The sequence below is a fragment of the Porites lutea genome, chromosome 4 (assembly GCF_958299795.1).
Source record: "Porites lutea chromosome 4, jaPorLute2.1, whole genome shotgun sequence".
Taxonomy (NCBI): Eukaryota; Metazoa; Cnidaria; class Anthozoa; order Scleractinia; family Poritidae; genus Porites; species Porites lutea.
The window spans coordinates 43,807,240-43,819,073 of record NC_133204.1 but is presented as its reverse complement, the minus strand read 5'-3'; the positions used below and the strand labels follow the sequence as shown (position 1 = coordinate 43,819,073).

Here is an 11,834-nt window from a genome sequence, read left to right as displayed (position 1 = left end):
AGTATAACAAAGTGGTAAACAGGCTCTTTGTGATCAAAGTATTCCATCTGGGAAGGTTCTATGGAAATTACAAAGCTACAGGTTTGGTAAGTACGGTGATTAATAAGTAATTTAAAAATTATAATGCTACCTCAAGGTTTCATAAAATGACTAACTGGAAAAAATATCACGCAATGGGCTAGCATTAAACCGATCGCTGTTTGAGACAGTGCTCTAAGACTTTTAACGACCTTTCTTTTTTTTTTTTTTACGATCATAGCTGCAATAATAACGTTACAAAATACTACCAGAACAAGCCTACACTAAGTGCATTCACAATGGATGATAGTCAGAGTACTTTGATAATTAAATTAAATTGAACTGCAGGTTTAATCGCAAAGTCAGTCGTACTGTGATCGATGTAGTAGTATGTAAAATATATACAAAACAAAAGAAAAATCTTCAAAGCCTTACGTTTGACCAGCCTAATACATACGTCCTTCGCCTTCAAACTGATTCTTATCAAAACAGTGATCTCAATCAACTACAAAACAAATGGTAGGTGTTTGTCCGTCCATAAAACATATGACACTCAAAAGAAATTCACTTAGAGTGTCTAACCACTCACTTGCAAAGTCTATTTATTTACCATGCTATTTATAGGGTAAAACGTTTACACTGTACATGGCGCTCTAAAAGGCATGTTCGTCGATACAGTCCTATTTGATGTTTGTATTTAATATTTTGCAATACATAACTATAGTTGTAAGAATCATTTTACGCTAGATTTTCAGCTTTTTCCTAGTTTGCGTGTAATACACTTTATATTAAAATGGTGGCAATATCACTTTTATTTTATATTTGTGTTAATTCATGTCACTTTTTTTGCTTCTCGAGCCTCTGTTGAATCTTAAAGGACTTTTCACTCGAGGCGTTGAGGGTCAATCAATTATTACGAAGACATGGATAACAAAGGCTATCCTCAGATCATACTGGATAGCTCTTCTCACCGGTTTGAAAACAGTACCTGATAGGCCCTCTGTTCCGAAGAACGGTGATTTCTGCGCAATTTTTGTAAAGGTCGACTTCCACTGTCGCGTAATTTTTCCGTGCGTACGCACGCAAATTTTACGCGCGTAAATGAAATAGGGGCATTGTATAAAAGGTCACGCATAAACGTAAAAAGTTGAACCTCGCTCAATTTTATGTTTACTTATGGCCTTTCATCCATTGTCTCTATTTCATTTACGCAAGAAAATGTTACGTGTTCGCACGGAAAAATAAGCTACAGTGGAAATCAACCCGCGCCGATATCGAAAGTGAAGCGTCACATAGTGGATAAGTTCTGTGCCACTCTTTGGTGCGGTGTGAACAGGTATTCGGACCGTAGCGGAAGTGAATAAGTAGGAGCGAGGACTGGAATCCACAGAAACGGAAGCGGAATATTCAAAAGTGAGGACTGGGGTTTAGCTCACCAAATGTAAACCCGCCCGACCAACCGCTACGGCATGATGTTCGATGTGTGTGAACGACTTGTTCCATTTCTGTGCCGTTGTTGCTGTTCACACTATACCGGCAAAGTTCCATGTGGAAGCCTAACGAGTCCGACTGACTTGCAGTATTCGTCACAACCATTTTCCTTAGAGTTGATATATCTTAGTTTGTAAAGCCTCTTACTGCAGCTGGAAAAACCTATTGAAAACAAACCCTACTCAAATTCGGCAAACTTAAACTAAAGTACAACTAGTTCTAAAGTACACTTTTTCTTAGTTGTAATTACGGTGAACTAAATTTTATTCACTGTCAAGGTTAGAGATAGTTATTCGTTAGTTATTACCTGTATATTACGAAGTTATCAGGTTTTCTTGAAAAAAGTAAGAGTGACTTAATTAGAAACGGACACTAGTAGTACATTGTGGCCCAGTTTTAAGTGACCTTGCTCAGTATTAAATTATGTGTTTTGTTTAGGCTTCCGTACCTTCCATGTTTGTTGGGAATTATAACATCAATCTCCTGTGTATCAGGGAACAAACAACCGCATATTATTTTCATTCTCGCTGACGATTTGGTAAGTAATTATGATTCATGTTATACACACACTATTAACATCATCAATTATCTGTGAAGGAGAGGAGTTCGTTTTTAGAATTTCTTGCTTGGAAAGAGAATATCAGAGCTAGAGGACAATGTAAGGAGATGTCACGCGACTGGCATTCGATGTGACTTTGAAACCTAGGTTGTTACGTCCCGAAACTTTGCCTTCTTATACTTTATATACAGTAAAGTTACTTATTATGGCAGTTATCATATATAATACACGCAATTTTTTTGGCCAATTTGACCAGGTTCTTTAATAACAAAGTAAATTCTTAACCATCACCAATTCCGCTCTTATATTTTAACTCACTGAACTGAACGTTAGCCTAAAAAGCCTAAAACTTTAAACTTGGAAGAACAAGATTATTTTTTGCCACATAATGATTCATGTTCAGAAATTTAAAAAAAGTTGCTTTAACATAGAATGTTATTATTCGTTTGTTCACAGGGATGGGATGACGTAAGTTTTCATGGGTCACGTCAAATACCAACTCCAAACATCGACGCCATGGCGAACGAAGGCGTCATATTAAACAGCTACTATGTGTCGCCAATGTGCACCCCAACCAGAGCGTCTATCATGACAGGAAAGCATCCGATTCACCTTGGTAAGTCGAAGTAAGGTAGCCTAATGCAGTAATAGTATAATTATATGTTTTTGATATACTATGTATGTTCGGTACATTATAATTCCCAATAAATGACGTACCTGCCGACGTAGAAGCGATTGTTACTGGGCAGTATCCCGAGAATTAGGTGATGTAGAAACTAGACATTAAGCAACGTGCAAACGCATGCAACAACTCCCAACATTGTTGGGCCAATAATGGTGGGAGTTGATGTGTCCGTTTGCACGTAGCTTATATTAACCAATGATATTTTCCCATCAGGTATTCAACACTTCGTGATTTTCGCTGCACAGCCATATGGCCTTCCTCTGAAAGAAGTCACGATTGCGCAATATCTGAAAGCTCTTGGTTATAAAACTCATGCTGTTGGGAAGGTAGTGATAATGACGATTATTTTAAAAAGCTTGGATTGTAACGCTTACGAGAATCAATGCAACTTTTAATTTAGCAGTTACATTTATTTTAGCTTGCACAAAACGCGACACTTAATACTGTCTTTGTCCTCTGAGATATTTCAAAAGTTGTTTTGGGACTCCTAGTGAGCTATTTTTTAATGTAACATTAACAAAAAACTGTGCTGGAGACCAAGATTCCCGTTTATGGCTCTCGACCCTGGGGCCTCCCCTTTGGATTCTCTGCTCTTGTTCTCATGGGCGAGATGAAAATTGAAACAGTGAAAAATGATCGTAAGAACTGAGGAGTCTGAGCCAAGTTACTACTAGATAGCAACCGGCTCTTCGAAAATTTTTTTTACCCCGTTGGTATTGCTTAATCCTTTATTGTTTACAAGTCGCTTTTTAGAGTTTTCCCACGCTCTAGGGTAAGCCTTCTCCTCTTTTTTCACCCTAATGCGATCAGCAAGTCAAGTAGGCTGAGAAAACAGCCGACATTTGGCGACGCTACCATTGGTTTCCCCGCCAAATGACGTCTGAGAAATGACCTCAGAAATTCCATACTGATGACGCGTGACTACCCAGACCTGGGTAGTGCTTCTGATTGGTTGAAATAAATTTCCCACGCGGCACGACTAATCAGAAGCCCCACCCAGATCTGGGTAGTGACGCCCCATCAGTATGGAATTTCTGCGATCGTTTCTCAGACGCCATTTGGCGGGAAAACCAGTGGTAACGTCGCTAAATGTCGGCTGTTTTCTTAGACTACAAGTCAAACTGGGCACGCGTAATATCATTTCTTTTTCAGTGGCATCTCGGATATTTTACCAAGGAGTACACTCCCTTGTACCGGGGTTTCGACTCATTCTTTGGGTTTCTAGGCTCTAAGGAGGATTACTGGGATCACAGCTCGTTTGAGGATTACTGGGGCTATGACCTCAGAGATAATATGAAGGTAAAAAATCACTAAGAAAAAAGGATACTGGGGATGATGCCACCTCAGTCAATTCTATAATGGTAAACACTCGAACGCAATTACCAATCCCCTATTACTACCCCAGGGGGTGCATCAAGAATTTTTGGGTGGGGATGCGCCGCTGAAACCCTGGTAACCTTAGCCTTTACCGGCATTTGTATGGTGGAGCTAGCGTTTAAAGGAGTGCTTTTGTAGTCTTCTTGGCAGTAAAAGGCGGGGTCTGTGATCGTAAGTGAGACTGTGCTGGCTACGCCATGTTGATGAGTCCTAACAATTACGAAACAGCTGTCCATCGCTACCACAGCCGGGGTGATATGGCTGTGCGCGTGCGTAAGGTACTGGCCTAACGCGGAGGTGTTAGTGTGTGCCTCAGTTTATATTATGATCTTGAATTTTGCTAACCTATACTGGACTAAATTCTCCCAATCCACCCTATCCTAGAGTAGTTTTTAGACCGGAGTTGTGTAAATTTAAACTTGCCAATTTGATTTTTTTATAATTTTGAGTGGCAGTTCCTGGTTTCCCTAGTCTAGACTAAAATCTTCAACCAATTGATCAGTTTCCTGGAAAATGATACCCTATTCTAGGCCCAAACTCTCCGATTTATATACCCTGTCCTAGAGTAAAATGCTTGAAAACCATACCCTTCACAGCGGCACATACCTATATAGCCCATTTATGGCAGTACTCCCCCTCCCCCCACCTCCAGTATCACTACTAATTTAGATAAACCATAGCATTTGGGAATGAGTCCCTATTAGTTTCTGTGCGGACAGTGAGTGGCTTCTTTATAGTTTATGTTTCACAGAATTTTTATTTTTTGAGCAACGGTTTTTAGACGTGGGCACTGGGCCTACAGTTCATCGTCCCGAGAAGACTGGAAGGTCTAACTTTTTGCAAATGTCATTATGAAGATCCTCCGTGTTTTGACGTAGCCGGAATTCAGGGACGGCCCACGGCCTTCTATTCGGCAGACCGGCCTCATCCAATTTAGTAAACTGCGTAAATGTTACGAGAGGTTAAAAGTTTGTATTCATTTACAACTAAAACGGCCTGAGCTGTGTGGAAAAAGCCTACACACTCATGTAGTCTTAAAATAGCTACTTTATGTTCCCCAGGATGAGCTGGTGCTCTTTGAAGATTTGAGATAAAATTCTACTACTCTTAAGCGCCTTTTTATTAGCTCGTACTAAAAATACGCTTGTCAACCACAAGGAACCGACGGAATATGTGTTATGATTGGTTGCACCGTGCAATTAGATCACGTGATTTGCCTCAACACCTGTTGTTTCATCAGAATAAACCCTGCTCTTGTTCGAAGTACAGTGTACAGTTGACTCCCGATAACTCGAACCCTCGCTAACTCGAAACTCGCACGAACTCGAACCAAAGTCGATTTTCCCTGGATTTCCTTCATACATTTACTGTAATTTTACCCTCGGTAACTCGAACCCTAGATAACACGAACCTCCCTCTAACTCGAAGTAATTTTTGTTTTCCCTCAGATCATTTCTATACAATTTTACCCTCGATAACTCGAACTGTGTTTTAAGCGCGTGACAAGTCGGGAAAAAAAGTGTACCGAAGTCCGAAACACTGAATTTATTTCAAAACAACCGAGTCAATTCTTTTTCCTTACTTTTATGTCGCTCCAGCTCAAGTTTAGTGTCCATTAATCAAGCTTTGTTGCTTAATTCCTTTGCAAAACATCAATCTATATCCTTGGGATCAATTCAGGTTTCTGAGAAACTGCCCACCTACCCCTCCCCTAAGCCAACATTTTGCCCCAAATGAGAAGTAAGTGTTAATCTTAGCTTATGGGAGGGGTAGGTGGGCAGTTTCCCAAAAACCTAAATTAATCCGATACTTGCACTCCCTCCCGATCCTTTTGCTTATTTCTTAGCCTTTTTAGCAGGCGCCTGTTTTGTTTGGGCGAAGGAAGAAACTCCAGGACGATTTTTTCCGGTTATTTGCTTCAAACTCCCGATAACTGGAAATACCGTTAAGGGAAAACTTTCTTCGATTTCCCTAGAAGGTTTGAGTTATCGATAGTTGACTGTAGATGGTTGTTCTCATCTCTGTACTCATAACAATATGTTGGCGCAACGGTGCATGGTAAATCAGCGTACCTTACCTGAGGTGGTATACCTTACATGGTAATATACCTTACCTGAGGTGGTGCAATCCATAAGCTCAGCTGTAACATTTCGTGGAGCGATCTTAGAGCATTCTACCCTCGAAATTTTTTTTCTAGGAACAGATCTACTGAAGTACTTCAAGACACGTCGCTGGAAAAATTGTAAACGGTTTCAAAAATGGGTCGATTGGACTCCCATGTGGACTCTCAAATTGAGCTTTCGAAGATTTTTTTTAGCAGCCTTATTAGGTTTCATTACTATACAGAATTACATCAAAAATCTTTTAAAAAGGAAAGAAAGAAGGAAAAAGACATTTATACCCAAAGGGGCAAGCACGAACGGGACCAAAGAACCCATGCGAGGTGCCGCCCGGGAAAGTTCCTCGAGAAAAAACAAATCTTTAAAAAGTCCTAAGTACGCAAATATGTCGAGTATCAAAAGGGAATATTAGGGACCGGTCATTTATCGCCGAAGGGGGAATGAATGTTACTTCCCCCCCCCCCCCCCCCTTCCCCCATGTCTTCATTTTCCAAGCAAATTTGAGTAGTCCCCCATCTGAATCCTCCAAAGTTTTCAGTGATCCCCTTTTGGGTTCTCAGTTACGACTGATCCCCCGTTTTTTCTCCCCAAAACCAAGTGATACCCCCTAAAATCCTCCCCCCCCCCCCCCAGGCGATAATAAATGACCGGTCCCTTAGGTGTGCGCTATGAGCGATTGCATGCGCAAGAGTCTTTCAAGTGACCAAGTGCACGGGCGTTTCACGTCAAATGTTGTTTGTCTGCTCATTTTTTTCTTTAGCCGGTCAAAAGAACTGGAATCTATGGAACAGAACTGTTTACACAGGAAGCGATAAAAAAGATTAACGCCCATGATGTTTCTAAGCCGATGTTTTTATACTTTGCTCATCAAGCGGTGCATTCAGCCAATAAGAACGATCCTCTTCAGGCTCCAGAAGATCTTGTTCAGGTAACCAAAAATACTGTGTGGTGATGAGTGAACAAAGTGTGTATAAATTGTGTTTGACTCGTGTAAAATGAAATAAATTTGAGTTGTATTTTGGTCGCATCGTGAGTCATGGTAACTCTTCGCTGACTTCCATCTAGTCCTAGAAAAAAAGAGTAAGAATGCCAGGAGTCAAAGAAACTAATTTGATACCAGCGAAGTATACAAACTCACCTCCCTCTGAATTAGATCATCTCACGAGCCAACCTATTGGCTTTGGAGGCTCCAGTGGGGAAAAGGACGTGAAAAACAAAGTTACCAATACATTTCGCATCATTAGAGCAACATGTGAAATGAAAAAATTGATCACTTATAAGGAAAAAGTAAGCAAGATAGTTGGCAAGATATCATAACCCGAACAAGGCAAAGACATCCCCTGGCTTATATGATTGTAACTTTCAGCCCTGTCCACTGCTGTACAACGACAACTGTACTATGGTTGTACCTATGCCGAGGAAATGAATTCCATACCTATAAAAGCTCTTGTACGATACACGATAGTGAGCTCTCCCATAATAAAACATCGAATTTTTGAAGGGTTTAGATAACTAGCTCGGACGCCCTACCCACTGGGCTACCGGGACCTCCGTGTTAAAGTCGTAGGGTCACATCCTGTTAACTGCGCGCATTCTGGCAGTCAACATCAACGTTGTAAAATTGAACTTCACGTCCTCTTCTGTTTGTTTTCGTCATTCTCTTCAGAAATTTAGCTTTATCAAAAGTCCACAAAGACAGAAGTACGCAGCTATGGTAACAGCCCTGGATAACTCTGTCGGAGAAATAAGGGCGGCTCTTGCCAGTCGCGGAATGCTGCAGGATTCTGTTATAATCTTTACCACAGATAATGGAGGAGCACCCTATGGACTTAACTGGTAAAAAAACAATTATTGGATGAGGTTTTAGAGATATCCGGAATAATCAAGGTCGAGCTAAGAGTTATCAGCCGAGCCGAAGGCCAAGGCTGATAACACTTACATTGTTTTCAAGAAAATAAGAAAAATATGGAAATAATGCATCATGTTGCGCGCACAACCTATAGATAAGTCACTAATCTGGTAGCAGATAACGAAGTAATCTCTTGGTTGCGCTGATTTCGAAAATTAGCTGTAGGCTTTTAGCCAATGAAAAGACAGATTGGGAGTAGAATGTATAATAATATAAATATGAAATGTGTCTTTGTGTTTGTTACTTCAAAAGTAAGCTGATGCGTGTCGTGTTTCTCAGTTGATATGAAGCCAAAAAATTAATTCCCCACACGTAATTAGGGAATCCGGAAAATTTTTGCTGGAGGAATCAGGAATCATGGGCTTTGGAATCCCTAATACTTTTCAAGGAATCCGGAACCCCACTAACAATTAGAATCCGGAATCCAAACTCCACTGAAAAACAATCCGGACGCCATTTCCTGGAATCCACAATCCATAGCTTGGAATCCAGAATCTAAGACTGTCTAAGATTACATTACTTGCAGAAAGCGAAATGATCATGATCGTTGTTGCAATCCTGTTTTTCTTTCAGGAACGCGGGCTCAAATTATCCTTTCCGAGCAGGCAAAGCAACCGTTTGGGAGGGCGGAGTAAAAGGAGTCGGTTTCGTCTATACTGCTAGTGATCTCATTAAACAAAAGAAACGTGTGTGTACAGAACTTATCGATGCCACAGACTGGCTACCAACCCTTTATCACTTAGCAGGAGGTGATGCGGAGCTTGTATCGAAAGAAGCGGATGGAATGAACGTCTGGGAAACCATAGCAAATGATGCACCATCACCTCGGGAAGAAATACTACATAATATAGACCCGAGGTTAGTTTCTCCCTACACACAGGGAAATGAATGCTTTTTACTACAGACCACATCTTAATACTGTAGAATTAGATGTCTGATCTTCTTGAAAGACCACGATTTTATCATTTCAGATTTTAATAGAATAGAATAGAAACTTTATTTATGTGTCAAGAAAGAAAAACTAGCCGAGGGGCAGGCCCTCTACTAATAGGGGACACCTACAGTTAAAATATAATAGATACAATGATTAAGTAGATAAAAAAAAATCCATACAATATGTTACAAATTGTTAGCTAAAATACTAAAGCTGGGTGCTAAAATGCTAAAATTATTTCCGATGAGACATCAACTATCACACAGAAGGCATCCTTTGCATCCATCATCAATAAGAGATGTCAGATCCTTATTACGCATTCGGTTTCTAAACTCACTTAATGATTCACACGTTTTATCATTTTTGTCCAGCTTACTACATAAAATGGGACCTAAATATCGAAGGGAATGCTTAACATAGGTTGGTTGCTTGGTTCAAGCAGACAAATGTTTCCGTGATCTCTTTCCTATTCTTTATACCTTGTTGATTCCTATTTAACTCGTTTCCATTGTCACTCTTAACAAAAACATTGGTCAAATTAAAAATGAATTATACTTATAAGGCGTTTTTGCTAAACATCGAAAGATGGTTAAGTTTCACCCAGAATTAAACCAAATTTTGAGGGAGATTTTCTTGTCTAAGAACAACGTAACTCGTGCGTACAAAATATTGTTGAAACGTTACTCCGAGATACGGTGATGATAACACGAAGTGTTAGTCTAACCAAAACATAGAAAGGTAAAAACGAAACTGGAACAAAATATTCATCTTCGATTAGTGCTAATCAACCTTTCAGAAACCGGGCCCCCGGGTTGTTCAAAGCTGGGTTAAGATAACCCAAGGTTAATCTGAAATTTGAATTTAGATATTAAAGCTTTTATAGCAAATTCAGTTAAATTCTACAATTGTCTACAATTTGTTGAGAGGATGCTCTAAATAGAATAGAGAAAATTATCGAAGAAAATGCTGCAAACAAAAAAATATCCGGATTAAAATTTAACCCGGGGTTAGCGCTAATCAGCCTTCGGACAACTATGAGCCATTCCTTCATTTGATGTTTTTGCTATTTTCTTTTCTATATTTATTACAAGGTTAAAGTTTGAAGGCATTCGGAAAGGTAACTTCAAACTTGTAGTGGGAATGGATGACACCTTTGAGTTAGGTTGGCATGCGCCATATCCAACCCTCAGACCACCCCCCTGGCAAGGAAACCTGCCAACTCTTCCGGGAGCGGTAATCCATTGTGGCCCTTGGACAAAAGGGAGGAACATGTGCAATTCCAAGAATCACCAGGCTTGTCTGTTTAAGCTCGATGACGGTGAGAATAATCAATAACTTTTAAAGTTACCGCTTTGAGGCAAATCTATTATCAATGGCCATGAAGGTTTTTTAAGGCTTACCCCTCTCCTTCCACCAAAAAATATAAACAACTCTGTCATTAGTTAAGATTACAATAAAATTTAAGCTCACGAAGAGGCAGGAGCCCATGATGGATTATGGGCTCCTGGTGATGGAAAAGGGTGGAACCTAAGTGTTCATAAAAAAAAAACAAAAAACGTAAAGGCATATCGAAATACGAAAAAGGACTAGCACCATGGGCGGGACCCAATTTCTCCAATCAGAATCGGCTCCTGGTCGAACCTATGACCCGGTACTAGTCCAGATGCTCTACCACCGGGCTACAGGACACTCGTGGGAGCATAAGGCTATTAAACGATATACAACGGTCACCTTGGGTACAGAAAAAAATGGCTATTGTAGGGAGGTAGCCGTTGTAGAGAGGTTGAAACAAGAGTGTATGGACTTCTCGTTCTTGGTTCTTTATATTTTGGCTGATTTGATCTCTTTTCTAGAGATCCAACGTTTACAACTAACAGGATCTTCGTCCACGGTTTTTGCAGTTAATTTAATCCTGTTGTAGAGAGGTGACAGTTGTGGAGAGGTGTCCCTTCGTGGTGGTGCGACTGTAGATTCATAAGCAAACTGCATACTGCTTGGACTGGGATGTCGATAGGTTCGGCTTATTCGAAATAATATCAATTTGATGATGAATTAAGTCTGGTGTATATCAATAAAATCGAGTCTTCTTGTTTTAGATCCTTGTGAATACAAAGATGTTTCCCACATTTATCCTGGGAAAGTAAGGGAGCTGAAGGAAAGATTGGATTATTACCGCAGTACGGCTTTGCCAGTAGTTTATCCAATGATCAGCCCCCAGGCTGATCCCAAAAATTTTAACGAGTTTTGGGGTCCATGGGAAAAGCTTACGGATAGATCTGAATATTATGCTTCGAAAAAGATTTGCAAACGGGTACTGTTAAAGCAGGTCAAGAATGGATTGCATCCTTCGCACTATTATAGAACTGGGTGACACTTCATGATATCGTATACACAATATGCAACGGAATTCTATCATGTAATACGAATTCGGGAGACATTGATGTCAAGAACTAACGGGTTATTCGTCTCAAAAAGTACATTTATAAGACTTATTTAACGAGGACTAAACCGCTGATCCTGTAGAGCCCCCACAGGAGGAGGCAAATCAGTTGGCTATTTAAAATGGTAATGAAGCTTGTGGTTAGAGCGGGACTCCAATCAAGTGGTCACGTGGCTCTGTTCAAGGATATTGAAGGCTGCGGCACCAACCCCACCTCCTCTAAGTCCGCCAGTTTTGAGTGTCACCGGAAGACGAATTAAAACTATTATGTAATTTACTGCCCAATCAATAGAGGTGTTGA

At 40.3% G+C, this 11,834-nt stretch overlaps 1 protein-coding gene across 1 annotated transcript; it reads left to right on the top strand.

The window, feature by feature from the left end:
* Positions 1–1,951: 1,951 nt before the first annotated feature.
* Positions 1,952–11,464, top strand: LOC140934734 (arylsulfatase B-like). Its single transcript, XM_073384308.1, has 9 exons — positions 1,952–2,047; positions 2,525–2,684; positions 2,967–3,079; positions 3,906–4,052; positions 7,011–7,178; positions 7,917–8,086; positions 8,733–9,017; positions 10,185–10,411; positions 11,190–11,464. The coding sequence occupies exons 2-9, from the start codon at positions 2,585–2,587 to the stop codon at positions 11,462–11,464; spliced, it is 1,485 nt and encodes a 494-aa protein (XP_073240409.1). The 5' UTR covers positions 1,952–2,047; positions 2,525–2,584.
* The last annotated feature ends 370 nt before the right edge of the window (positions 11,465–11,834 follow it).

Excerpts from the sequence above, each read along its gene's own strand:
- LOC140934734 (XM_073384308.1), top strand. The coding sequence starts at position 2,585 with ATGGCGAACGAAGGCGTCATATTAAACAGCTACTATGTGTCGCCAATG. Across the intron at positions 2,685-2,966 it reads AAAGCATCCGATTCACCTTG|GTATTCAACACTTCGTGATT; the intron begins GTAAGTCGAAGT and ends TTTTCCCATCAG. Across the intron at positions 8,087-8,732 it reads GCACCCTATGGACTTAACTG|GAACGCGGGCTCAAATTATC; the intron begins GTAAAAAAACAA and ends TTTTTCTTTCAG.